The 25,437-nt window shown below is 48.0% G+C and overlaps 1 protein-coding gene across 3 annotated transcripts in view; it reads left to right on the top strand.

Moving 5' to 3' along the window:
- LOC147903974 (arginine biosynthesis protein ArgJ family) overlaps positions 1 to 25,437 on the top strand; it is a 158,821-nt gene that overhangs the window by 5,693 nt on the left and 127,691 nt on the right. For all 3 annotated transcript variants that reach the window (XM_087369666.1, XM_087369657.1, XM_087402467.1), the window contains exon 3: positions 12,914 to 13,037. In XM_087369666.1, coding sequence (XP_087225792.1) covers positions 12,914 to 13,037 — 124 coding nt within the window. The remainder of the gene's footprint in view (positions 1 to 12,913; positions 13,038 to 25,437) is intronic.

The raw sequence follows: 25,437 nt of genomic DNA, 5'->3' as shown, positions 1-25,437 counted from the left end.
CATGGTATCAGAAGCCACGGTCGGCTAGAGACCCGAGACGTGGAGGGAGTGTTGAGCCAGCAAACTGAGAGGAGGTTTAAGGCTGCTGTTTGGAGGTGTTCGTGAAGAGTGTGCAGAGGTGTGGACTGTACGGGTGCCATGGTTCGTTTGAAGGGTGTTTTCAGATTCGAAAGGAGGGATTCTCAAGGGTCGGGACAGCAAAGGTGGGAAGACACTTAGGCCCGAAGTCTCTTCATCATCTTCTTCAGTCCTCTCCTCTCCTTTTTTCCATCAATCCCCTTCTATACCTTCTTTTCCATCCACTCTCTCTTCCAGTTTGATTCCCTCTTCACTCCGACATGTCAACCCTGGCTGAGACGGCGGAGAGCAAGGCAAAAACTTCAGTTTTGCCCACCTTTTCGATCAGCTGTCAATTGAATGGCCCCAATTATGGTGTCTGGCGGGTCATGATGGAGTCCGTGCTAGTCATATGCTTTGGCAGACTTCATATTGGTGGGAGTTGAAAGGCTTGATCCCCTTGTGTCCAACCTAGAGATCCTATAGCAGGAGGAGGCTGAGGCCCTGTCTCAGCCGTGGGACTGTGTCAATGCGAGGGTAAGGTCGTTCATATTTCTAAACTGTACTTCTCAATTGATTAATCATGTGAAGCATATGACGGTGGCCAAAAGTATACAATTGAACCTCTCCCAGGAAAAGGGTCTCTTTGGAAGTCCAGATGAGGTTGTTGGATCCCACGAAGTCTACCTCGATGCGGAAGCACAACAACAAGTTACAGAAAATTTAGCAAGAGATCCTCCATGTGGGAAAGCAGATATCATCTGAAGACATGACCATAATATTGCTGTCCCTTCTCAGGATTTTGCATTCTATTCGTTCTTGATAACCAGTGGAAGGATGAATATGTTGACCTAGGAGGAATTGGTCCCAATGGTGCTCGACCAGGAGGAGAGATTTATAGATCGTACCTATGACAGTCAATCAAAGGCTTTATGATCTCAGCCGAAGGGAAGGAAGTTGAGGAAAGGGAAGCATTGAAGGCCTCATGTACATGTAATCGTTGTGGCCAAAAAGGTCATTATTGCTGTAGTGTCCTCAGAGAATCAAAGAGGGGACTAGTGAGCAGAAGGAAGGATCTGTGGCCATCACATCAATTGTCCCAGCTTTCTAATAGCATAAGGCAGGATGCGATGCCAATAGGCTTTTTGGTTTCAGATGGAGGATTGCTTGCTTGTACGTGGTAGCGGGGACCCGCTCGACAGATGCAGTAGGAGTCTTTGATTGAGGTAGGCTTTTAGGCAAGACCTCGCGACACGAGGAGTAGTTCCCGTTGACTCAGGTGGGCAATATGTTTACCAATGTATATTTGTTTGGACGTCATGACTTGGCAGATCTAGAGGGGGTTTCCTTGTGTTGTGCTAGGCAGGATGTGATGCCAACAGGCTTTCTGGTTCCAGATGGAGGATTGCTTGCTTGTACATGGCAACGGGACCCACCCGACAGATGCAGTAGGAGTCTTTGATTGAGGTAGCCTTTTAGGCAAGACCTCGAGCCACGAGGAGTTGTTCCCGTTGACTCAGGTGGCAGTATGTTTACCAGTGTGTATTTGTTTGGATGTCATGACTTGGCAGATCTTGTGGGGTTTCCTCGCGTTCTGCTGCAGCTATTGTTTGTTGAGTTGCTGGAGATCCGAATGGGTTAGATGATGCCAGAGCAGGAATCCAGACACCGCAAATTGATCCAAGTGAGCAGTTAAATGGCCATTGTTACTGGAGCACCTTGGTTCATCGATCTAGGGGGCAATGTACTAGGTTGTACTTGAGAAGGGGCTATATATAGCTTTGAGATACAATTGCCCATACATGGAAGCAGACCTTGCACTGATGGCAGTATCCGTTGGATTATTATACCAATACTGGACCAGAGGAGTATGCCTCGCAAGTCACACTAGTGGCCTAGGAGCATTCCAATGATTACACTAAGATGGTTTGTGCCAAGAGGGGGCTTCTTCTATAGTAACTGTGGCTGTCTTCAGTGACTGAGCATCACATGACGGATTCCTCCCATTGTTCCAGCGCACACCCAACTCCCTAGAGATCATGTTCCATCCAGGAGTTGAGAAGGGGTGTTGGAGGTCAGCATCTCCTGATGCCGCATAGATAGAGGGCCTTGTTGTGGGTGTGCCTGCCCCCCCCCTTTAGCCTAGTGTAGAGTAGGCCAGATCTACTTGTGGAGGTGGCTCAGGGTCCTATGGGGCCACTATGGTGGCACACTATTGCTAGGGCTCCCAGGTCCAGCTTTGTCTAAGGCTCCTTATGGCCTGCTGGTTGCTGCAAGCCAGCCCCTGTTGTGGCGCTTTGTGTTGGCCAGCCTTGGGGGCTTGCATGGCCACTCTTTGAGGAGACTTGCCCCTTTTATAGTTTGAGGTGGCTGACCTGCTGGCCGACCACCTAGGCCTGTTGGTTGTGTTGGAGATATGATAACCAAAGAGTGTGCGAGATGTGTTGTACTAGAGATCTAGTAGTGGGTCGATGTGAGTGCCACGTGTTACCATGGGACTTATCCCATATGCACTTGGTGCTAGTATGTGTGTGCATAGCTTATAAAGGCTTGTACTTCACTCGTCATTTCATACTTGATGAATAAATACGAGCCTTTCTATTATGTCTTCATTTGAGTATCATTTCCTTCCTCCCTAGCCTCTCTCTCTCTCTCTTTCTCACTCACACACACACACACACACACACACACACACACACACACACCATGTTTCTAACATGGTATCAGAGCAGGTCATCGTCTTGCCAGGTCATCTTCTCCAAGATAACCCTAATTCTGCTTAGCTCTCTCCTTGCAGCCGCCTCATTTTCGCCTCTAGCTGCCTCTTCTTGCAGCCATTTGCATCCGTCTCCGCCAGTCCACAAGCCTACCTTCATAGCCACCTCCATCCGGATTGCCTAGAAGCTGTTTCGAGTGCTCTAGGTGCTCTTAGGCGCCAATTGCTTGCTGGTCGGCACCCTGTTCTACAAGCGCCTGCACGTGTGGAGGTTTCATCGCCAAAAACAGCCCTTCCATTGCTACTGCAGCATAGCCGACCGACTGTGCACGTCGTTTGCAAAAGTTCCAGGTCATTGAAGGCATTTCCGAGCTGTTCTGAGGCTCCTGCAGCATAACCGCCTACAACAGAGGCATTTTCGGGACTGTTTCTGGCCTTCCAGCACACCTACAACAGCTGTTGTTCACTGTGGTGACCTGCTACAGCAATTCAGAGTTGTCCTGGTGAATCGATGGACCTGCTGTTGCGCTTTGGAACACCTACACACCTGCTGCAGCACTTTGAACAGTGCTACATCATTTCGAACTGTCCTACTGAGTTGCCTTGCTCATTTCAGACCCACTGCAGCATTTGGAGCTGTTGTCTCGACCACAAGGGCTCCTCTACTGGTTCAGTTCTGCATTTCAAATCATTTTCTTGCTGTGTTTTCATTAGGGAGGCCTCCGAGGTCATCGACCAGCTGCTGGACATGTTTATTCAAGCATTTCTTCAACCGCCTTGCATTTGTGAAGGCGGCTGTTCCATTTTAGAGCCCTAAATCAGACCCTTCATTTGCTGGTTATTCATTTCAGCTTGCTGGCTCTTCATTTGCTGCTGTGAAATTTGTTACCTCAGTTTGCTACTATGGAGCCTCATCCTTGTGGTGAAGACCCATCAGCACAACTCTCAGCTTGGGATGAGCAAAATGACAAAGCACTGGCGTTTATTAGTGTGAAGCTTGCTAACAAACTACTTCATCATCTTGACCTCACTACTTGAGCCAACTCAAGAATATTTACACCACATCTATTGGACCTGAGCAGCAAGCTTTATCTGCTATATTGCATGATCTATCCCTCTCTGAGGTGGTAGATGATGATTAGTGGTACTAGTCTTTTTGTGTTGAGTCAATAAAGGTTCTCAGCCTTGAGTTGTCCCTCTAAAATGAATGTATTTGGAGTCAATAAGAGGTACTTTGCCCTGGGTTGTCTCCCAAAAATGATTGGACGGTTTTTCACTTTGGTATCATGGTATTGACCAGAGTAAGGGGGGGTGACGAGTGATGGTTTTCCCTTGCTGGTCGCAAGCTAACTGAGAAGTCACTATCACACGGAGGTGTTGGATAGTTGGACTTGCTCTTTGCAATATTGCGGTGGAGGAGGGATCGGTCTACTCCTTGCGTGTTGGGTCTCACACTCTTTGCTCTGAAGGGGGGTGTTGGAGATATCATAGCCAAAGAGTGTGTGAGATGTGTTGTACTAGAAACCTAGTAGGTGTGATTGCCACGTGTCACCATGGGACTTGTCCCATACGCACTTGTGCTAGTATGTGTGTGTAGCCTATAAAGGCTTGTACTTGTCATTTCATACTTGATGAATGAATATGAGCCTTTCTATTATGTCTTCATTTGGGGTGTGTGTGTGAGAGAGAGAGAGAGAGAGAGAGAGAGAGAGAGAGAGAGGGAGGAAATGATATCTAGAAGCCTCTTTATAGGGTTGAGGGGGTCGGCTCCTTGGAGGGCCCTGTAGACAAGGTTCAACCCATTTATAGGGCTGTGTGCCAACCCCCATGTGCTGTAGGGGTCGGCCCTATACAGTAGGGGGTTGGTCTGCCTAGGGCTGTGGGTCGGCCCAAGGGTGGCTGCCTATATATAGGCCCCCCTTCCCTCACTTGTGACCATCTCAGTGTGGAGCAGTTGTGCCTATATGAGTAGAGGTTTCCCCCTATTGTCTCAAGATCCCTTGCAGTCTCTCATCTCCTTGCTTTGTGGATTTTCGCAAAACCTTTGACACGGTCCCACGAGCCCGCCTCATAAGACACATACAGACATTGGGGTATGACGAAGACATCATATGGGTTGTTATGGCACTCTATGAGAGTCTCAGGCAGAGTTCGGACAGGTGCTGGACATATGAGATTATGAACACGATTGGGGTCAAACAGGGTTGCCCATTGTCACCAACCTTGTTTGGCCTCTACATAGACGAGCTCGAGACCTTTATGGGATCACTGGGAGGGGCTGGCTGCTCTCTCACTAGCACGCTGATTCAGATACTCTTATACGTGGACGACGTGGTTCTGATGTCATCCTCCGTTGAGGGCCTCCAACGACATCTGGATGCACTATAGGTTTTTTGTGAGTCACGTGATCTGAAGGTCAACCTTGGCAAGACCAAGGTAACGATCTTCAACACATCTCGAGCCGTCATGTGCAATGAGCAATTCACATTTGATGGATCGCCGGTTGAGATCGTCTCCTCATATACCTACTTGGGGTCGTCTTCTTTGGCCCGATTTTCAAGATGGGACTAGTGATGCAGGCCTGCTTGAGCCGGGATATGCCTCACTTGCTCACCTGGAGAGACAGTGCTTCCACTTGCACTTTCAGGACCCTTGGACCAAGGCTCTTCTTTTCGACTCCTTGGTTCGACCAGCGGGCATGTACGACAGCCCTTGTTGGGGGCTGGATCTCTCAGACACAGAGTGGGCTTGGGTGGAGCGATTATAGATCCTCTTGCTCTTGTGGATGATCCGAAGCAAGCCATCAGTACCATAGCACATCATTCAGGCCGAGTTTGGCGCGTCCCCACTGTAGCTAGATGTGGCGTTCCAAACCATTACCTATCTACACCGCGTCAGACCGTACGGGTCCAGTACAGCGAAGTGATGCAGGTTGCCATGGCTGGCTCTATCTTCATCCATGGGCCTCGCAGATGGGGGGGATGAGAGAGGTTGGTATGCACAGACACGTAGGTGGTTCGAGAGATTGGGGCTTCACATAGACAGGCTGCCTCCCTTTCAGTACAGCTTAGACGCTCCATCTATCCCACTAGGATACCACGAGGTCAACCAGGTCATTCGAGAAGATCTACTACAGTTACACACATTCAGGACGTGGTTGGAGCCGAGGGAGCTTCCAGTGAAGCTTAGTTTCTACAAAGACCATTGTCTGCACATCTCTGAGGAGGGTTTCATTGTCCCACTAGAGTACACTAGGATCCACTTGCCACACTCACTGAGGATCTCTATTGGGCAATTTCAAGTTTCATCACACTGACTCCATATTGAGAGCAGGCGAGTTGAGGGGATACCCAGGGAGAGATGCATATGCGCATTATAGGAGGTGGAGTCAGAGGAGCACTTCGCGTTCAGATGCCCCTTGTACTACGAGATCCGCGGTCGATACCATTGCCTTTTTATGGACGGGGTCTTGGGCCATTTTCCAGACTTCTCTCATACCCAGACCAGGAATGTCTCGCCACCTTCATCCATGAGGCTGTCTGCTAAAGGGAGCACTTACTCAGGATGCAAAGACAGTCCTCAGACACAGAACCCATTCCCTTTCAGAGCAGGATCACAGAGTTCTTTCAATCAGACCGCACGCACCCTACAGTCACTGATAGCAGACGCAACAGAGACCCAGAGCTTGAGGCACGCCGCACTCGACAACGGACGAACATGCAAATGACACTGAGCGACCTCCCATCCCTGTTCAGGCTTGGGGCTCGGCCCATAGGGGTTACTATAGCCCTAGTTAGAAGCAGAGCTAGGAGATCGAGACAGGTGGCACCCACAGAGAGGATTACCAAAAAGCGAGCGACAAAAAGCGAGCAAGTCAAAAAAAGCGAGCGATAAAAAACAATAAAAGATTTATAAATCCCCCATTTTAGTAGCAAAAAATAATAACTTATTCAAAAGTGCATATGTTCCCTCAATGCCAGAAGGTTAAACATGCATATAACTTTAAAGCCATTAACACTAATTTCACATCATCCATGAGACAGTTTGTATGTTTAACTTCCAAGTCATTGTTTGTATCAAAGACAAACCCTACTGCAATCAAGTTCTCTCTTTCCACTAGAGTAATTGAGATCATCTTTCCAAGGACTCCTTGCATGGATTAGTCTAGATTCCATGCATATGTAAATGCTTAGGTTTTTTAACTCTGTTCAGTCTTGGAACAAAACCCATGTTTCTTTGTTACTGCAAAAATATCCTTCCCTAATGATTTATTCTTACCTCCCACTAATCTTACCAATGCAGCAAATTGGCCACAAATTCATTTTTTGGTGCATTAAATTTTACTAGATGGTGCACAAAGACATGATAATCGTCTAAAGTACGCCTTGCCATTTGATTTGATATGTAACATGACCCCGTTTGGACTTGTAAATCAAAAGATACAAGGATGTGAAAATGTCCTCTTTTGGGCCAAAATAGGGAGCGCGTTAACGCGCTCCCTGTTTTGGCCCAAAAGAGGACATTTTTACATCCCTATATTTTGGCAAGATGTCAACATTTGATTGTTTTGGCCCAAAAGATGAGTTTTTAACATCCCTGCATCTTTTGATTATCAAATATAAATGGCATAATGTTACATATCAAATCAAATGACAAGGCATGATTTAGATGAATATCATGCCTTTTTGCACCATTTAAAAAACTTGTGTGCATCAGAATATAAATTTTGTGACACATAACCACCTTTTTGAATACTTTGTACTTGAAGCAATTATTTTATAAAAAACTTAGATTCTTTCTTTGCTTGCTTGATTTTCCAACCACTTCAACTAATTGTCGCTCGCTTTTTTGGGCTCGCTCGCTTTTTCTCGCTCGCTCTATTGACTGCCTCACCCACAGATAGTCGCAAGTGCTCCATCACTGGCTACATATCAGTACCCCCTTGACACACATGTAGTTCTGTGGGGCCGCTTGCATGGACCATGCCAACCAGCCTTGATGGTGGCTGACCCGAGTATGAGGATGATGATGACGTTGATGACAATGTCACTACTGATGATATGACTTTGTCCTTTGGTGTCACTTTGTCCCATAGGCCCGCGAGGCCTCCAGTGGACGTCTCTCTCTCTCTCTCTCCTCGCCTAGCCCCTCCCTCCCTCCCTGCCCAGCCCCTCCCTCCCTGCTCAGCTCCTCCCTCCCTCCCTCCCTGCCCAGCCCGCTCATCCTGTCGCTGCTCCAAGCCCCTTTGTGGGTTGCTGGTTGTTGCGCCACCCTCTCCATACTGCCACCCCGTGCCTTTGTGGCGCCTCTTGCGCCACCCCTGCCACCTGGGGAGGCTGTTGCACCACCTCAGCTGCAGCACCTGCAACAACGCAGGCCTAGGGGCTTTGCGCTGCCTCTTAGCTGCATGTATGCAGCAACGCAGGCCATTTGGGCCCCGCATAGGCTGCCAGGGCCTCCCACACCTCTCCTACAGCCTGGGTGGACCGTGCTCCAACCAGCTCCAACCTGCGGACAGTCAAGAAAGCAAGGATTTGAATCAAGAAAGTTCAAGGAAGGCCAAGAAAACAGCAAGCTCACACAATGCGATCTTGAAAAAGGTCAAGAAGGATAGGGAGAAGGCACCAGCATATCTACAGATCATCCAAGGTACACTTGAAGGTCCCTAGATTTCTGGAATATGCAATAAACAATGAACAGCCCCATACACCGGATAATGATGACACGAAGCTACATGAAAGCTCTTGAAAGTGCAATGACAGCTTACATGGCAAGGCCACCACCCAAAAATACCTCCGAGGTTTTGACTCACCTTAGCAAAATATGTATGGCAGCCTTGCAGACTACCATACAAGAAAAACATGTTGAGTTTACACAACAAATCACCAAAGGGGAGGCATATATGCTAGAATGGAAGAATGTGGTTAAGAAGGGTGCGGCAGTCCCCAAGAAAGAGATCATCTCTGAGGCTCTGGAGGAAGAAAAGAGGAGGAGCAACAAGGTTTTGAATGTCTTGGTTAGAGGCTTAACAATTGGAGATACCCCTATGTCAGATGCCAAAACCTTGTTCACCAAGATGGGAGTCAACCTTAGGCAAAGCCGAGGCCCCAACTAGACCCCTTATAATGAAGTTCCGGACAGCAATGGACAGGTCTACCCTCATGAGCATGAGGGCAACCTTGAAAGGGACAAGAATATATTTGGACGATGACCTCACATTGCTACAACAAGAGCATCAAAGAGAGGGAATGGTGCGTGTTATGGCAGCAGGAGATGCAGGTAAATGGGCTGTCTATAGAGATGGGAAGGTGATTATGAGAGAGAGATCAGAACGGGAGGAAAGGGAAGAAAGAGAAGAGGGAGAGCACATGACAGTGTTAGACCCAGGAGATGAGGGCACAAGGGGGGTTTGGAATAGCAGTGTGGAACTGCAATGGTACCCTTTGGTCCGATCTTGGGGGTTTCTTGGAAACATACATGGACAGAGGCATGATCTTCTACTCCGAGACCTATGAAAGCCCAGAAAGAGGGCTGTCGACAGTGACGGGATAAATCTGGGAATCAGTCCACAGGAAGGAGATGAGAGGAGATAGTGGAATACAGGGGTCAGGAGGTGTGGCTGTCCTTTTCAGAGCACATCTGAGACCACTCATAGTGGTGATCTGGAGAGAGGAGCATGCACGACATATGTGGGTGCGAGTTCAGCTACCAGATGCACGCCCGATCTTAATTGCAGTGTGTTGCTTTCCCCTAGATACATCATCTCATGCATGAGAAGTCACCGCTAACGGGCACAACCTATATGAGACTATTCATGATGAGATCACAGAGCTTTCTAGACAGTGGGACACTCTCCTCATTGGTGACTTCAATGCACGTACTAGGAACATACAGGTTGGCCTATTAGATTTTGATGAGGATTCCCTCATAGTACCGGAGATGGATGCAACATAGCTGTGGATCGTGAGGCAGTCGGCAGATGCAGATGCACCAGTGACAGCATATGGGAGGCATTTACTCGAGTTGGGGGCTATCAATGACTTGATCATATATAGCGGTCTCTGGAGATTGCCATCATCTGGTGGGCTTGTGTCCTACATGGCGGGGGGGGAAGTACAGTGGACGACCTGTTTGGTCCACTAACCTTTGTCCCACGGATATACGATTTTATTGTGCCTCCTTCTCCACTCGGGGCCGACCACTCATACCTTGCCTTTTGTATATCGGCTGCCATGCTAGCCATGAGGAGGGCCCCCCTGCCACCCACTTGTGTTTAGATCCATTTTGACTGTGCTCTTGACCCAGTGTACGTGAGCCACCTGGCTTTTGAGCTTCCAGTATTACTTGGAGAGGGGATGGATCTCGCATATGCATCGGATACCCTTGTCTTAGTGATACAAGATGTTGCCACTAGATCCTTTTCCACGACACGATCTACACATGTCCCAAATGGGAAGATGCCCCAAAACTCTTGGTTTGACGATGAGTGCAGAGACATGAGAGCCCATGTCGCACGTGAGCGAGCTTTGGGACATTTGACTTCACGAGAGGCACAACGGATCTCACGCCGAGTGACACGGCGTAAGAAGCGGGCTTTCCTCATACAAAGGATGGATGAGGTGATTAGATCCTTTCATGGAGGAGATCCTGCTATGGGATGGGGGCTCTTATTGGAAGGGAAGTCGCCCATCCCCATCACAGATCCAGCAGTCTGGCACACATGCACGCTCTCTCTATGATGTCCTAGCAGGCACACTTGATATGGCCTCTATGCCCAGACCCACTACGTGTCACTTGTTTACTGCGCAGAGTGTATGGGCTGACCTTTTTCGGCTTCATAACCGGAGATCACCAGATCATGAGGGACTACACACTGAACACTTTGCACATGGATAGGAGATCTTGACCCTGATTCTAGCACAACTGTTCAACCATGCCGTATGCCATGGCTTCTCGCCTACCTAGAGCACCACCACCATAGTATCGATACACAAGGCATGCAATCCCACGTATACTGGAAACTCCCACCCTCCGCCACTCCACTATGTCCTAGGGCTTACTCAAAGGCAGTCTCCCACGGCGCTATCATCTCCTACTTTTGTCTCATCTACCTCAGTAGGGTCTCTCTATGCTGTTGCATCTCGATCAGGTAGGGGCCAGTGTAGACATGGTCATGGTAGTGTATCAGCCAAGAGAGTGGTCCAAAGCCGTGCCCATCTTGAAAGAAGCTGTGGTTTTTCCCTGGATCTCATAATAGACTGGGTAGGTATAGAAGAAATGCTCCTCTGTCTCCACCTCCTTCAGCGTGCCTGTCTTAATCCTTAGCTGATGGGACGAGAGCCACATCTGTCCAACGGTAATCCTCAATGCATGCGAAACTCCTCTGTCCTCTAGGTACTGGGGTTTGATGATCACTCCATCTTTCGATACCCTCAAAAAGTGGTTGCAGTATAATCGGACTTTGGTGGGGAACTCTTGCTCCCCCCCTCAAGTCCGTAACGTATAGAGCTGGAGTAGATCCAAGCGTATCTTACGGTTGATCTCATCTCGTGGGATCAGGGAGTGCGCTACATCCAAGTTGTACTGAAGGGGGGGAGTCGCTCCATCTGAATATCCTGACAGGTGAACCATCTGGATACCTGAGCTACTATGGTGTGCTAACCCCTCTATTTATAGTCTCCTGGATGACTCTAGTGCCGAACCTCTGTAATCTCCATCTAGGCAAAGTCTAGACCCAAAGAAGAATGTCACTGTCTAGAAGATAGCATCTGTCATGGGCACATGAATTTCAATGTGCAATTAAACCTGTGGACATTTTGGCCGCGAGGGATCGGCCTAGAGGAAGCGCCAACTTCCTAGAAGTCCCTCGTCTAGTTCGAAGTGCACTTCCTAGGCCCAAATGCAGGTCAAGGCAAGGCTAGGAGGGGTCTAAATGTTGGGCCCAAGGAAACCAATGTTTCATTGGTAAAAGAGGGTTAGAGCTTTAATGTGGGGGCAAACCAACAGTGTCATTGGTAAGGAGGGTCAGGGGCTTTAATGAGCCACGTGGCATCCCCCAAGGTGCATGGTCTTGCATGCACCCCTCTTTCCCCCTATACCCAACGTTTGGGCTATTTTCCTCATGGGTACGGATTTCCACGTCTCTTCTTCTTCTCCCCGTCACACATTTCGAGGTGTTTACCTCTCTCTCTTTGGCACACATTTCCTAAGGCTGCATTAATTGCTGTGTGGGACTCATTAATCGCTGTACGGACCTTGATCACTGCTGTAGGGGCCTTTTTCAATGCTGTATGGACTGTTACGAGGATGAGTTTGGGAATGTTCCTGGATTCATCTAGGTATATGCTTCTGCCGTAGCTCATGTTGTGATTTTGAAAGTGTGCAGATGGAAGGGACGAGTAAGCTCGTTAGATGAGGTGCTAACGCCGAGTGCCATGTAGTTTCTGAAAGATTTCGTTTGAGCTTCTCCAAATTTTCTTTTAAGAAATAATCTCTTTTTGTTTCTCACCACTTGTTTGTATGCTTGAGCTTTGTCCTCTTTCTTGGCTGTTTCTGCTGTAGGCTCTATTTGCATTTTTACATTCCTGGTCATACAAGTGATTGCATGGCATTCCAATGCTCGTTCCCTTGCTTTTATCAAAGCATTTTTGGGCTGTTATCTGGAACAAATCTGTTATGTATTTGTCCATTTCATGGTAAGGAGATGGCATTTGACATTGTGGTAGTGCTGTCTCTTTTCCTCTCATAAATATGAGCCTTTTTGTAATCCATCCTCAGCCTTGGTTGCACAGTAATTCTCTGTTTTTTTACAGCATCTTTTCTTCCTATGATGCCCAGAGACATTGCTTTATTTTGAGAAAGAAAGAAAGAAAGAAAGAATGTATTAACGTCTGCAGGAGGCCTCACAGGCCTATGAGACAAAGTGCAAAACCAAAAGGTAACTCATACAAGCCGCTATGGGCTGAAGCAAAGGGCTCACTAAGGCCCTTGCTGAAAGGTAAAGTGCTAAACTAGTGAACAAAATAGTAGAGTAGTGCTCTAGTCCCTCTCCGTGTCGCATGTGGAGTGCACATAGAGAGAGAGAGAGAGAGAGAGAGAGAGAGAGAGAGAGAGAGAGATCATTGATACCAGATTCTGTAGATACCTGGAGGAGTGACAGCAGCAAAAGGATTCAAAGCGTCTGGATTGTATGGTGGACTTAGAGCATCAGGGGAAAAACCTGATCTTGCTCTAGTCGCTTGTGATATGGATGCAATTGCTGCAGGTAATACCTTGCTTGAGAATGGCAATTAAAACAATTTTATTTGATTCTTATCCTCTCTCCGTGTGTTTTTCTTCATTGTTTGAATAGGTAGTATGAGGTGATACTGCTTGCTTCAACAGGATGACTTTGAACTTGGGCAGCAAGCTTTAGTTGCAATTGTTTTTTGTTGGATTTATTGAGGGTTTTGGAGTACCGTGAACCTTATGGGATTGCCATTAAAAGATGCTGCAAAATATTCTGGAAATGTAAAAGTTTTGCAAGCTACCTTTTTTGAGGTCTGTTTAGAAGGAAGGGGCCCTGTGGCACGTCCCAGCACTCCTGAAACCTCTGATCTGCAAGCAAACACAAGAACACACCAACGTGAGGAAACTGAGCAGGATGCTCACCACCCAACCATGACATCTACGAGATGTGATCCCGAATTAGGAGATGTCCCCTCCGAGCCACGAGCTGAGCTACTGGCACGAACTCCCAACCAGATCCTAATCAGCCTAGTGTCCCATACCACCAGGTGGTGCTGTGAAGCCTGGGATCTGCTACTGGGCCTTGGGCTACGCTATGATGCAGGCGCTTCCGCGACTCAATCCAGGATCAGACCTAGCACCTGGGAACGAAACTTGCTCCCATCGGCTCTCTGAGAACTGAACCTCTGGGCCCCTTATATAGACTCGGGCCCCAAGCGCCAAAAATAGCGAAGACCTCTAACTGGTTCATACCCTTGCCACTCAACCCGAGAATCAAGCTTGCCTAGCTCTAAGCCTCCCCAGGCTACCTGAGCTAGTCTTGTGTACCCAATACACGTCGGATACCAATCCGTGCACATGACATATGTTTGTCAGGGGTGTCGTGATGTGTGAATAATCACGCACAGACTTTCGTAAAAATACCGTAAATCTTAGGAAAGAACGAAGTTGTTTCATAGTTTGAGGGATAGGCCATTCTAAAACCTTCTGGATACGATCCAAATCAATGCTAATACCTTCAGAAGAAATCTTGTGTCCTAAGTAAATGATCTCCTTCATAAAGAAGTCACATTTACTCATCCCTTGAGGAAAGTTGTGATAGGTTAGACCTCAATATAATGTGCTTTGGGTGCTCTTTGTCTCGCGTACGGTCTCTGCGACCTCTCTCGGTGGTACCGTGTCGGCTCTCCCCGCTAATACAAGTTCCCTCATATCAGCTAGCTGCTCCTCCTTGACTCTGCTGGGTCTTGGAGCTAACTCAAATGTACAAAAGTCTGTGACGCGTCGCTGTGCTCGGTTAGTCTCTATATCGTGTGGCCTAGTCGCCTCCTGCTGCTCTCTGATATGTCGTAGTAGTGTCTCCCTATGTCAGCACATCTCCATCAAATAGAGCCCAATGTAGACTTGATCATGGAAGTGGATCAATCGTGATAGTAGACTGAAGCCGTTCCCCTCTAGATAGAGACAATGGTAGCATCCCCGGATCTCATAGTAGGAGGTGTCATACACTGTGCCGCATTACGCTTCACTCTCCCCTCTTCCTCTCAGTCAGCCCACCCTCCCACACCCCGTTGGGATTGCCTCATCCATTCCACTGTCATCTCCGTTCCACACTCAGCTACCGTCCAGTTTTCGGACTCAGTCCCACTCTTTCATGCCACAGCTTCAGCATGGACATGGTTGGATTGACACACAAGAGGCCCGTGAGACCCTACTCATGGAGATACATAGTTTCCGTGAGCATGAGATGGAGCTGGCTCGCTTCGCACGAGAGCAGGTCCGCTTCAACCAGGAGCAGAGCCGCATCATACAGGAGCAGGCTAGGGCCATTCGGGAGCAGGCAGGTCTTATTCAGGGACTCAGACAGGATATCATGCAGCTCCGACAGGAGGTCACAGCCATACACACTGCCCTAGGGAGTACCCCGGTGGTCGAGGCACAGATTGCGAGCATGCAATCTGCTATTGAGGAGACCTTCAGATGGGTTGACGTGGCCAAACGAAAACCGGCAAGGGTCACCGTTTCGGCTATCCTCATGGAGCAGTAGCAGAGAGCCAGTAAGGCTCTCAACATCAGAGTACGCGGGATCCCACGCACTGAGGCTACACCGATGGTAGATGCGACTGTGTTCGTGACTGCTACCCTGGGTGTGGCTGAGCATAGGATAGAGAGGGCATGGCGGGTGGGGAGAGATCCCAACCGAGAGCAACCCCTGATCAAACGATTTCGTGACACTCAGGCACGACTTTCAGCTCTACGACGTAGGTCAGTCCTTCGAGATCAGCCAATGATCTCTATGGATGAGGACCTCACACCTCTACAGGTTGAGGAGAGGCGCTCTTTGCTGCAGCAGCGGGATCAAGCCCGAAAGGAGGGAAAGTGGATAGTGGTACGAGGACGACTTCTTACAGGCCCCCGTAGGACACCTGCCCCCTCCCCTACATAGGGAAGCGGGACCTATGAGACTCAGATATCCGAGACCCTGTCCTACACCATCTAGAACTGTAATGGTACCTTATGGTCAGAACCAGGGAACTTCTCGGAATCCTATACAGGCCACGACATAGTCTTCTATACAGAGACACATCAGAGTCCAGAGCGCCCTCTCCCAATAGTCAGTGGATATACATGGGAGTCTGCCTACAGAGATGAGACGAGGGGTACAGGAGGAGTTCGAGGTTGAGGTGGAGTTGCAGTCCTTTTCAGATCCACACTTTGGAGAATCATTTTAGTAGAGCAGAGAGATACACATTCCAGATATCTTTGGATCCGGATACGACACATGGACAGCCAGGATCTGTTTGTCGCAGTTTGCTACTTCCCCCCGGAGACCTCCCACTTTGCCAGAGATATTCGAGGTGATGATGAGACATCCCCATTTGCTGCCCTTTATCAGTCCATCGTTGACTTTTCTAGCCACGGAGAAGTCCTAGTGGGGAACTTCAACGTGAGGACAAGGGCCCGTCAGGTACCACTTCTTGATTTCAGAGATGATTCCACTCTACTGGCAGATGTTGACCTTGAGGAGGCAGGTATGCTACGGGTTTTGGCTGACAGACGAGGTCCATTCTCATCCTATGGGCAGGCCCTATTAGACCTAGGCAGAATACATTATCTCATTATCTATAATGGTCTTGATAGATGGCCCGCTTCAGGTGGTTTCACATGCTTTCCACATTGGGGGGGCTCCAGTGTTGTTGATTACATCATGGGATCCCCTGTCTTCACATCTCGCATTACTGACTTCACTGTAGCACCTCTCCCCCCAGGGGCTGATCATACATACCTTTTCTTTCACATCTCCACCTCCCTTCGCACAGCACCTTCCACCCCACTCAGTGCTTACTCCATCGACCACGATATACGCTTTGATCAGGATCACTCACCTTCTTACTCTGGCCATCTGTACATACTTCTCGCTTATATTGACTTCATACCCCTTTTAGAGGATCGTGCTGCCCTTGTCACCCGCTCACGACGAGGCTGCCATTCACGCTTTTTTCCACACCACCCGCTCCACCCGCCCACCACCCCCTGGAACTGTACCCTGTAATAGTTGGTACGATGATGAGTGTAAGGCCTTACGCCGTCAACTGAGATTCGAAACCAAAAACAGTCTTCCGAGCGCACTAGATACGCTACGTGAACACCGTAGACTGGTACGGAGGAAGAAACTAGACTTCGTTTGTCGAAACGAGGAGGAGCTACTGAACATTTTGTTGAGTAACAACTCTAAGGACTTTTGGCGGAGATTTCTAGAAGGACGGTCCCCTCCGCCACTCACTGACACCCAGATCTGGTTTGATTATGCACGCACACTTTTTGACATCCCAAATCAGCCAGTCCCTAGTCTCTCACACATGCCTGGTCCCACATCCTGCACCCTCTTCACTAGAGGAGGGGTAAAGGATGCTATAATGAAACTTCATAATGGCCGAGCGAAGGATCATGAGGGACTATGCACTGAGTTCATTGCATATGGGATTAACCTCCTAGCCCCGATCTTAGCCAAGCTTTTTAATGAAGCGGTTTGTTTGGGATTTCCACACTCTTGGACCATTAACACTATCTTACCCATCCACAAGGCAGGGGATCCCATGAGCCCGGAGAACTACAGGACCATTATGATTGGACTTGTCATGTCCAAAATTTATGCATCAGTACTTGACTCCGAGGTTAGCAGACTTGCAGAATGTCGAGGACTCAGAGTAGCAGGACAGGCCGGATTCCGGCGTGATCATGGAACCATGGACCACATTCTGATGCTCAGATGTATCATCGAGGAGGCGAGGTCACGGAAGCAGAGGATTTATTGTTGCTTTGTGGAATTCGCAAGGCATTTGACACAGTCCCGAGAGCCTGCCTCATACGGTGCCTACAGGACTTGGGTTATGACCAGGAGATCATTTGGGCTGTCATGCACTTTACGAGAGAGTTTTTGGCAGAGTTCGGGCAGGATCCGGGTGGACAGGCGAGATCATGAGTACCATTGGGGTCAAACAAGGGTGTCCTTTGTCGCCTATCTTGTTTGGCCTCTAATTGACGAGCTTGAGACAGTGATGCAGACACAGGGGGGTGTAGGTTGCTCTCTTGCGGGCACGTTGATCCAGATTTTGCTCTATGCAGATGACGTGGCTCTCTTGTCTTCCTCAGTAGAGGGGCTTCAGAGACACCTAGACGCACTACAGTCCTTTTGTGAGTCTCATGATTTGAAGGTCAACCTGGGTAAAACGAAGGTCATGATCTTCAATACATCTCGAGCCATCATGCGTTAGGAGCAGTTTACATTTGCAGGGTCATCTGTTGAGATAGTTTCATCATACACTTATCTTGGGTTTATGTCCTTCGGACCGAGCTTCACTATGAGACCCGCGATGCAGGCACGCTTGAGTAGAGGGTATGCCTCATTGGCCAGGCTAGAGAGGCAGTGCTTCCGCTCACACTTTTAGGATCCACGCACCAAGGGGTTGCTTTTTGACTCCTTGGCTCGCCCAGCGGGGATGTACGACAGTCCTTGTTGGGAGTTAGACTTGTTGGATACAAAGTGGGCCCGTGTGGAGCGGCTATAGGTTCTCATGCTATCACGGATGATTCGTGGTAAGTCATCCGTTCCTCACCAGATCATTCAGGCTGAGTTTGGGTCACCCCCTTTACAGCTAGATGCTGCATTTCAGGTCATCACATATCTGTACTGAGTTAGGGAATATGGGGATTACACCTCGGGGCGTAGCAGGCTACCATGGATAGCTCTATCCTCTTCTATGGCACTTGCAGCAGGAGGAGATCAGAGGTGCTGGTATGCACGTACAGAGAGATGGTTTGAGCGACTGGGGCTCCACATGGATAGACTACCTCCCTTTCAGTATAGCATGGATGCTCCGTTCTCTCCCCTCTTATCACACGAGGTCAACCAGGTTATCCGTGAGGATCTACTACAGCTATACACTTTTCGGACCTGGTTGGAACTGAGTGAACTCCTAGTGAAGCTTAGCTTCTATAGAGATCACTTCTTACATATCACAACGGAGGGTTTCATTTACCCACCAGGATACACATAGATTCACCTACCCCACTCGATGAGGATCTCTCTTGGGCAGTTCTGGGGCTCTTCACACAGACTTCGCATCGAGAGCGGCAGAGCAGAGCGACTACCCAGGGAGCGGCGGATATGCAGACTATGTGACATACAGGAGATTGAGACAGAGGAGCATTTCATCTTCAGGTGTCCTGTGTACTATGAGATCGGAGGACGTTTCCACTGCCTCTTCAGAGATAGTTATGGGATTTTAGCCCATTTCCTCTCCTACCCAGACCAGCGGTGTTTGGCAGGTTTCATTCATGAGGCACTTAGACACCGCGAGAGGATACTCCGAGCACGGAGGCAGGAGAAGACTTCTTCCTTGGTTGATCCCTCTCAGAGCTCTATCACGGAGTTCTTTCAGCTAGATCACATGGACCCCAACGAGACGAGGCCTCAACATGACCGTGACCCGACAGCTCAGACAGAGGGTCGACACACAGATCACACTTGGAGACATCCCCTCCTTGTTTAGAGTCGGAGCCCGACCGACGGGGGTTACAGTAGCCCTGGTTAGACGCAGAGCTACGACCAGGAGACGTGCCAGGACCGCATCTCTGAGTGGCTGACAGCACTCTATTGCCGACTTCATGTTTCCACTGCCTCATCCATCCTGATATCTTGCTGTTGCTGGGGATGATGATGATATTGATGATGATGCTGAGATTGATATATAGTCGACCATCGACATGACTATGTTATACTTAGGGCGTAGTATTGCCATTCTGCATTTTTTGCATTTGGATGCTTGTTTAGTAGCTCCACTACCACAGCTCGTTGTATCAGGATTTTCACAGTCTCATAGACCCGTCGGTCTTCCGAAGACTTTAATAAACTTTCTTTCTTTCTTTCAACCACCCATAGTGTGCATAACATGCAGATGCGCTGCTCTCTGGGTATACCCGTGTCTCTCCCCGCCTTGGTCCTCAGCTGATGGATGGGATGAAACCCGCATCTGTCCAATGGCAATCCTCAGTGCATGTGAGACTCCTCTGTCCTTGAGATATTGGGGTCTGATAATGAATCCCTCCTTCGGTACTCTCTCAGGAAGTTGTCGCAATAGAATTGGATCTTGGTGGAGAGCTCCTAAGTTCGAGATGTATGGAGCTGGAGAAGATCTAACCATATGATATGGTTGATCTCATCTCCTGGGATCTACTCAGGTGGCGCGTCCATACTGTATTGAAAGGGGGGAAGTGTGTCCATTTGGATACCATGCTTGGCAAACCATGCGGATATACGTGCATACCATGTGTCAACCCCACTCGTTGCTAGGCGTCTGGTTGACTCCAGGGCCAGCCTGAGCAATCTCCATTGAGGTAAGTCCCAAACTCTGTGAATGAATGTTACTCTCTGAAAGATGGCATCAATCTGGAGAGGTGTCATGGCGAACTTTGCTTGTACTATCTCATGTGGGACTGAGGGCTTACTCTGAATCATCCTAGATCCCATAGTCACCTGTAGCCGCTCAAATCTCCTCCACTTTGTCCTCGGGAGATCATGCCCCACGAAGGGTGCTGCATACATGGCAGTCGGCCGCACTAAAGTGTCGAAGAGCTAGCTCTTCGTTGGTGAATCCTGAGAATGTGCCTGGCGACAATCTCTCTCTAGTTGGGCCTCTGAGACAAAGTAGAATCCATGATAACTCATACAAGCCACTACGAGCTGAAGCAAAGGGCTCGCTAAGGCCCTTGTTGAGTTCTATGCTGAACTCAAAACTCAAAACTAGTACTTGATCTCAAAATCAAAAGACACTCATGTGGGCTGCGAAAATTCTCGTACTCGCAAAAGTCGGGAAGGTTAGTAGCTCACAAGATAGGTGGCTCACGATGATTGCATCAAGAGCATGGTCAAAATGTATTTGCACACGGGTGGGCTCAGGTGGGTCCTGTCATATATCTGACATGGCGGTTGATATACTGAATGCTAGGTAGGAGCGGTCTGTGTGGAGTGGGAGGGAAGGAACAACAAACTCATGTAGTTGCAGTATGAACCGGGGTAAAGGCATAGTGACCTTTAACCCCATATAAATAATGCACTCGACCATGAGACAGAGTTAGATGTATGAATAGAGAGAGAGAGATGGAGAGAGAGAGAGAGAGAGAGAGAGAGAGAGAGCAGTCAGGGACACAAAGGGAGGGGGAGGGAAAAATAGAGATGGAGATGGGGATAGAAAGAGGGGGATGGAGAGTGGGATAGAGAGAACATCACATCTTTCATAGACTACCTAGGGGGTGAAGGATCGCTTCTAGCTGACCTCATGATATAGATATTGCTATATGCCGATGACATAGTCCTCATATCATCTTCACCAAAGGGCTCGCATAGGCACTTAGAGGCCCTGGAGGTTTTCTGGAGAGAGAGCGACCTGATAGTCAACCTTGGGATGACCTTCAACACCTCATGCACAGTGCTTCATCGACACAGCTTCACCTGCTGTGCTGAGCCAGTGGAGATAGTGCAGTCCTACACATACTTGGGAGCAATTTTCACAAGCCCTATCTTCACAATGTCTCAAGCAACTACGGTACGACTCACGGTTGGGGAGCCTATTAGGTATTCCCTTGTGCTGGTCCCTCCTCCATGTGGGAGGTGAGTCCTCTGGATAATGGTCATCTCTAAAGACCGTTATGCCATGTACTGCTCCCATCTCCAATAAAGTGCCGCACATACCTTGCCACATGTGGTGCATCCTTAGAGTGTCTCACTATCCCAAGCTCAACCGGGTAAATCTCTGGTACTCCAAGGGGATTTGATCCAAAGTCAAGTAGGCCCACTTGTTTGCTCCCCTTTGCAGAGAGAGAGAGAGAGAGAGAGAGAGAGAGAGAGAGAGAGAGAGAAAGTATTATTATTGTCCTCTGGGGGCCTGAAATCGACCCATGGGACCCAATGGAATGTTACAAAAAGTCTCCTTCTTTGAAGAAGGGTGGAGTGGACAGCTAGCATGTTGCTACCTGTGTAATACATTGGTCACGGTATGCAAGGACCTTGGTAATGTAATTGCCCAAGGCTGCGAGGTGAGGATGGGAAAGCAAGCTCTCCAAACTGTTGTGATGCTGCGTGACATTGCTGAAATCTTCTCTTAGATGCTCATATCGTGGACATGTCAAAAGAACATGTGCCTCATTTTCCACTTCATCTAAGTTGCATAGCTGGCAGAGTCTTTGTTCCCTTGATACTCCTTCCCATGCTTTTTTCTCCACTTCTAGGGAGTGTGATCGAGTTCGGATGATTGCGATGCTTCTTCTTGCCTTGAGAGAGATAGGTGTGCATATATATTTGTGTGCTTTGTTCTCTTTCTGAGAGTATGTGGTCCAATAGTTGGGGTTGATATTCTCACAATAATATTCATATTTGGTCCTTTTCTTCGATGATTGCCATTTACTGTGTAGTGCTTCTAAAAGGGCTGTAGAAAATGTCCTTTTCTCCTCTTCCCTTGGCATTGCATCTAGGTAAGAAGCAACTTCCCATCTTTGGAACCAGCCTTTAATGTCATACCCCCATCCAGATGATAGCATCTTGCTCTTGTTTGTTTTTTGAGGTCTCTTGCTTGCCTCCCATGCTCTCTTTGGTAGCCTATGTGCTTGCATATCTTGAATCCTCTTTATATATTTGAAGACTCTTTCCAGTGCTCTCAGCTCAATGGGTCTGGAACCAGTTTCAAGAAGCATGATTGAGTATGGTGTGGTGGAGAGAGAGAGAGAGAGAGAGAGCGAGAGAGAGAGAGAGGGGTATTAACGTCTTCAGGAGACCTCGTGGGTCTATGAGACAAGATACAAGATATATGTGCGAGAGATTGCGGAGAGAGAGAGAGCAAGAGAGTGAGAGCTTGAGAGCTGAAAGCTTGAGAGCTGAGTTGCAATAGAAGAGTGTAAAGAGTACAACTCAAAGAGTGAGAGATAAGGTTTTGTCCTAGTGACAAAACCTTAGTAGTCACTAACCATAGTTAGTGAACTAACTGCGGTTAGGGGGAAAAACCTCTTAAAGAGGGAAAAGTGCCCCTAACTAGCTTATTAAATTACATTGGTCACTGCTGAATTATATCTATAATCCTAACACCCCCCTGCAGTGCCAATGTCATGTACAAGGCTGATCAATCACCAAACGGATATAAGTTCAGGGCACTGCGAAATGCCTCAAACTTTTCACGTGGTAGTGCTTTGGTGAAAATATTTGCAACGTTGTCATGTGTGGACACAAAGATCATACTGATCTCTCCTGCATGCAACTTCTCTCTGACGTAGCGATAGTGAACCTCAATGTGCTTCGTGCGAGCATGAAACACTGGATTCTTTGCCACTGCAATGGCACTCTGACTATCAGTGAGAATTGGAGAAGGACCCTCCAAAGACAGATGAAGATCAGCAAATAGACGTCGCAGCCAGACACATTCAACTGTTGCTGTGAAAGCTGCCCTGTACTCAGCTTCACATGATGAGGTAGCCACTGTAGATTGTTTCTTGCTTAGCCAGGAAATGCACGATTTACCCAAAAAGAAACAATTGCCACTAGTGGACTGCCTAGTGTCATAATCACCAGCCCAATCTGAATCACTGTAGGCATGCATCTGCAAGTCACCCCCCCTGGGAAATAGCAAGCCAAAAGACTTTGTGCCCTGCAAATAACGGAAGATGCGCTTAACTGCCTGCCAATGCATAGTTTTTGGGCTGTGCATGTACCTGCTCACCTGAGATACTGCAAACTGAATATCAGGTCTAGTGTTGCAGAGATATATGAGGCATCCAACAGCCTGACTGTAAAGTGTGGCATCAACTAATTCTCCTGCATCATGCATTGTGAGTTTCAGCCCCGGCTTCATGGGAGTGGCTATGGGCTTACAATCATGCATGTTAAATCTGTCCAAGAGTTTCTGCACATACTTGGACTGAGTCGTAACAGTGCCACGTCTCTCATGAGAGAAATGGATCCCCAAATAAAAGTGAAGCAGCCCCAAATCTGACATGTCAAAGTTGGTCTGCAAATCAGCTTTGAAATCTGCAATTTTGTCTTCATTGGACCCTGTGAGCAGTAAGTCATTGACATAAAGAAGGATGACTAAAATTTCCCCCCCATCCATCTTGATGTAGAGGGTGCTCTCAGTAGGACTATTGTGCAGCCCCTCGCTGGTCAAAAAGGCATGAATCTTGGCATACCATGCACGAGGGGCCTGTTTCAGCCCATATAAAGCTTTGTTTAGCTTGCATACTTGAAGTGCATTTGCTGTAATTTCAAAGCCTGGAGGTTGTTTGACATACACCTCTTCCAGCAAGTCTCCATTTAAGAAGGCTGTTTTTATGTCCAACTGATGAACATTCCACTCAAAATGTGCAGCCATTGCAATAACTGATCGGATGGTGGTCATCCGGGATGTAGGAGCGAATGTCTCCTCATAATCTATGCCCTTTTTTTGAGCATAGCCTTTAGCAACCAGCCTTGCCTTGTATTTTTCAATGGAGCCATCTGGCTTCCGTTTGACCTTGAAAACCCATCGTGTGCCAATGGCATGTTTACCTGGTGGCAAGTCTACAACATCCCAAGTCTGATTTTTTTCAATGGACTGCAACTCATCGTGCATGGCATTCATCCAATGCACATTGTCCTTTGCTGAGTACCTGCATATGCTGATTCCATTGAATTAGCACCTTCCATGTGCCTTGCTGCACTGCGAGTCCTGCCAGGTAACGGAGCATCAATTTTACTCTCCCTAAGAGTCTGTAACAGCCAGTTTGGGACTGTTTTTGCTGCATGTATGTCTGCAATTTCTTGCTGCACCACCTGTTCCACTGCCTGTGGAGGTGGCAAGACATCCTGTGGCGGAACTAAAGCATCGGGAGGTGGCTGTAAATTCTGATTTGCATCAGAAATATCAGCAGGGGAACCCAAGGCATTGGGTAGTAACCCCTCAAAGACATCCTCTGAAGAAGAAGGCATTTGAAATTCAGCCTGAGTGTGAGCTGAATTTTCTGCAAATATCACATCTCTACTGACTATGATCTTGTGTGTAGCAGGATTGTAGAGACGGTACCCCTTGCTTTCTGCACTGTACCCAACAAATATGCACTTAATGGCTTTATCTGACAACTTGTGCCTAAATTCAACTGGCACATGAGCATAAGCAAGGCATCCAAAGACTCGGAAATGATCCACTGAAGGCTTTCTCCCATTCCAGACCTCATAGGGAGTTTTTGTTTTTAAAGCCTTAGTGGGAGCCCGATTCAAAATGTAATTGGCACACATCAAACCCTCAAGCCAGAATTTGTGAGGCATGTGTTTGCTTTTCAGCATACATCTGTCCATCTCCATGAGAGTTCTATTTTTCCTCTCAGCTTTGCTATTTTGTTGAGGGGTCAGCCTGACTGTGAGCTGATGCAAATACCCTTGCCTTTTAGAAAAGCATCAAAATCTGCAGACAAGTATTCCCCACCTCTATCTGTGCGCAATGTCTGTATTTTGAGTCCGGTTTCATTTTCAACCATGGCTGAAAAGTGTTTAAATACCATGAACACTTCTGATTTGCGCTTCAGCCCAAAGACCCAAGTGAAACTGGAGTAATCATCAATAAAGGTAACAAAGTAGAGATGACCACCCAATGATGGAGTCCTCATGGGACCACAGACATCACTGTGTATAAGCTGTAATTTGCAGACAGCTTTAATTGAACCATCCTTTTTGAAGGGGAATCTATGCATCTTGCCTAAAATGCACCCTTCACAAGCATGTGGAGGAGGTATCTCAAGAGGTGGAAATGCATCAACCATAGAATGCTTCTGAAGTGTCATCAAGCTGTTGTAATGCATGTGGCCATATCGGGCATGCCATAATTCTGCATTCTGCATGGCAGCAGTAGGGGTAGAAACTG

This window comes from Dipteris shenzhenensis, chromosome 3, assembly GCF_047967505.1.
Source record: "Dipteris shenzhenensis isolate YYH24624 ecotype China chromosome 3, Dip_SZ_1.0, whole genome shotgun sequence".
Lineage (NCBI taxonomy): Eukaryota > Viridiplantae > Streptophyta > Polypodiopsida > Gleicheniales > Dipteridaceae > Dipteris > Dipteris shenzhenensis.
The sequence above is the reverse complement of the archived record's forward strand: the minus strand, read 5'-3'. Positions and strand labels throughout refer to the sequence as shown.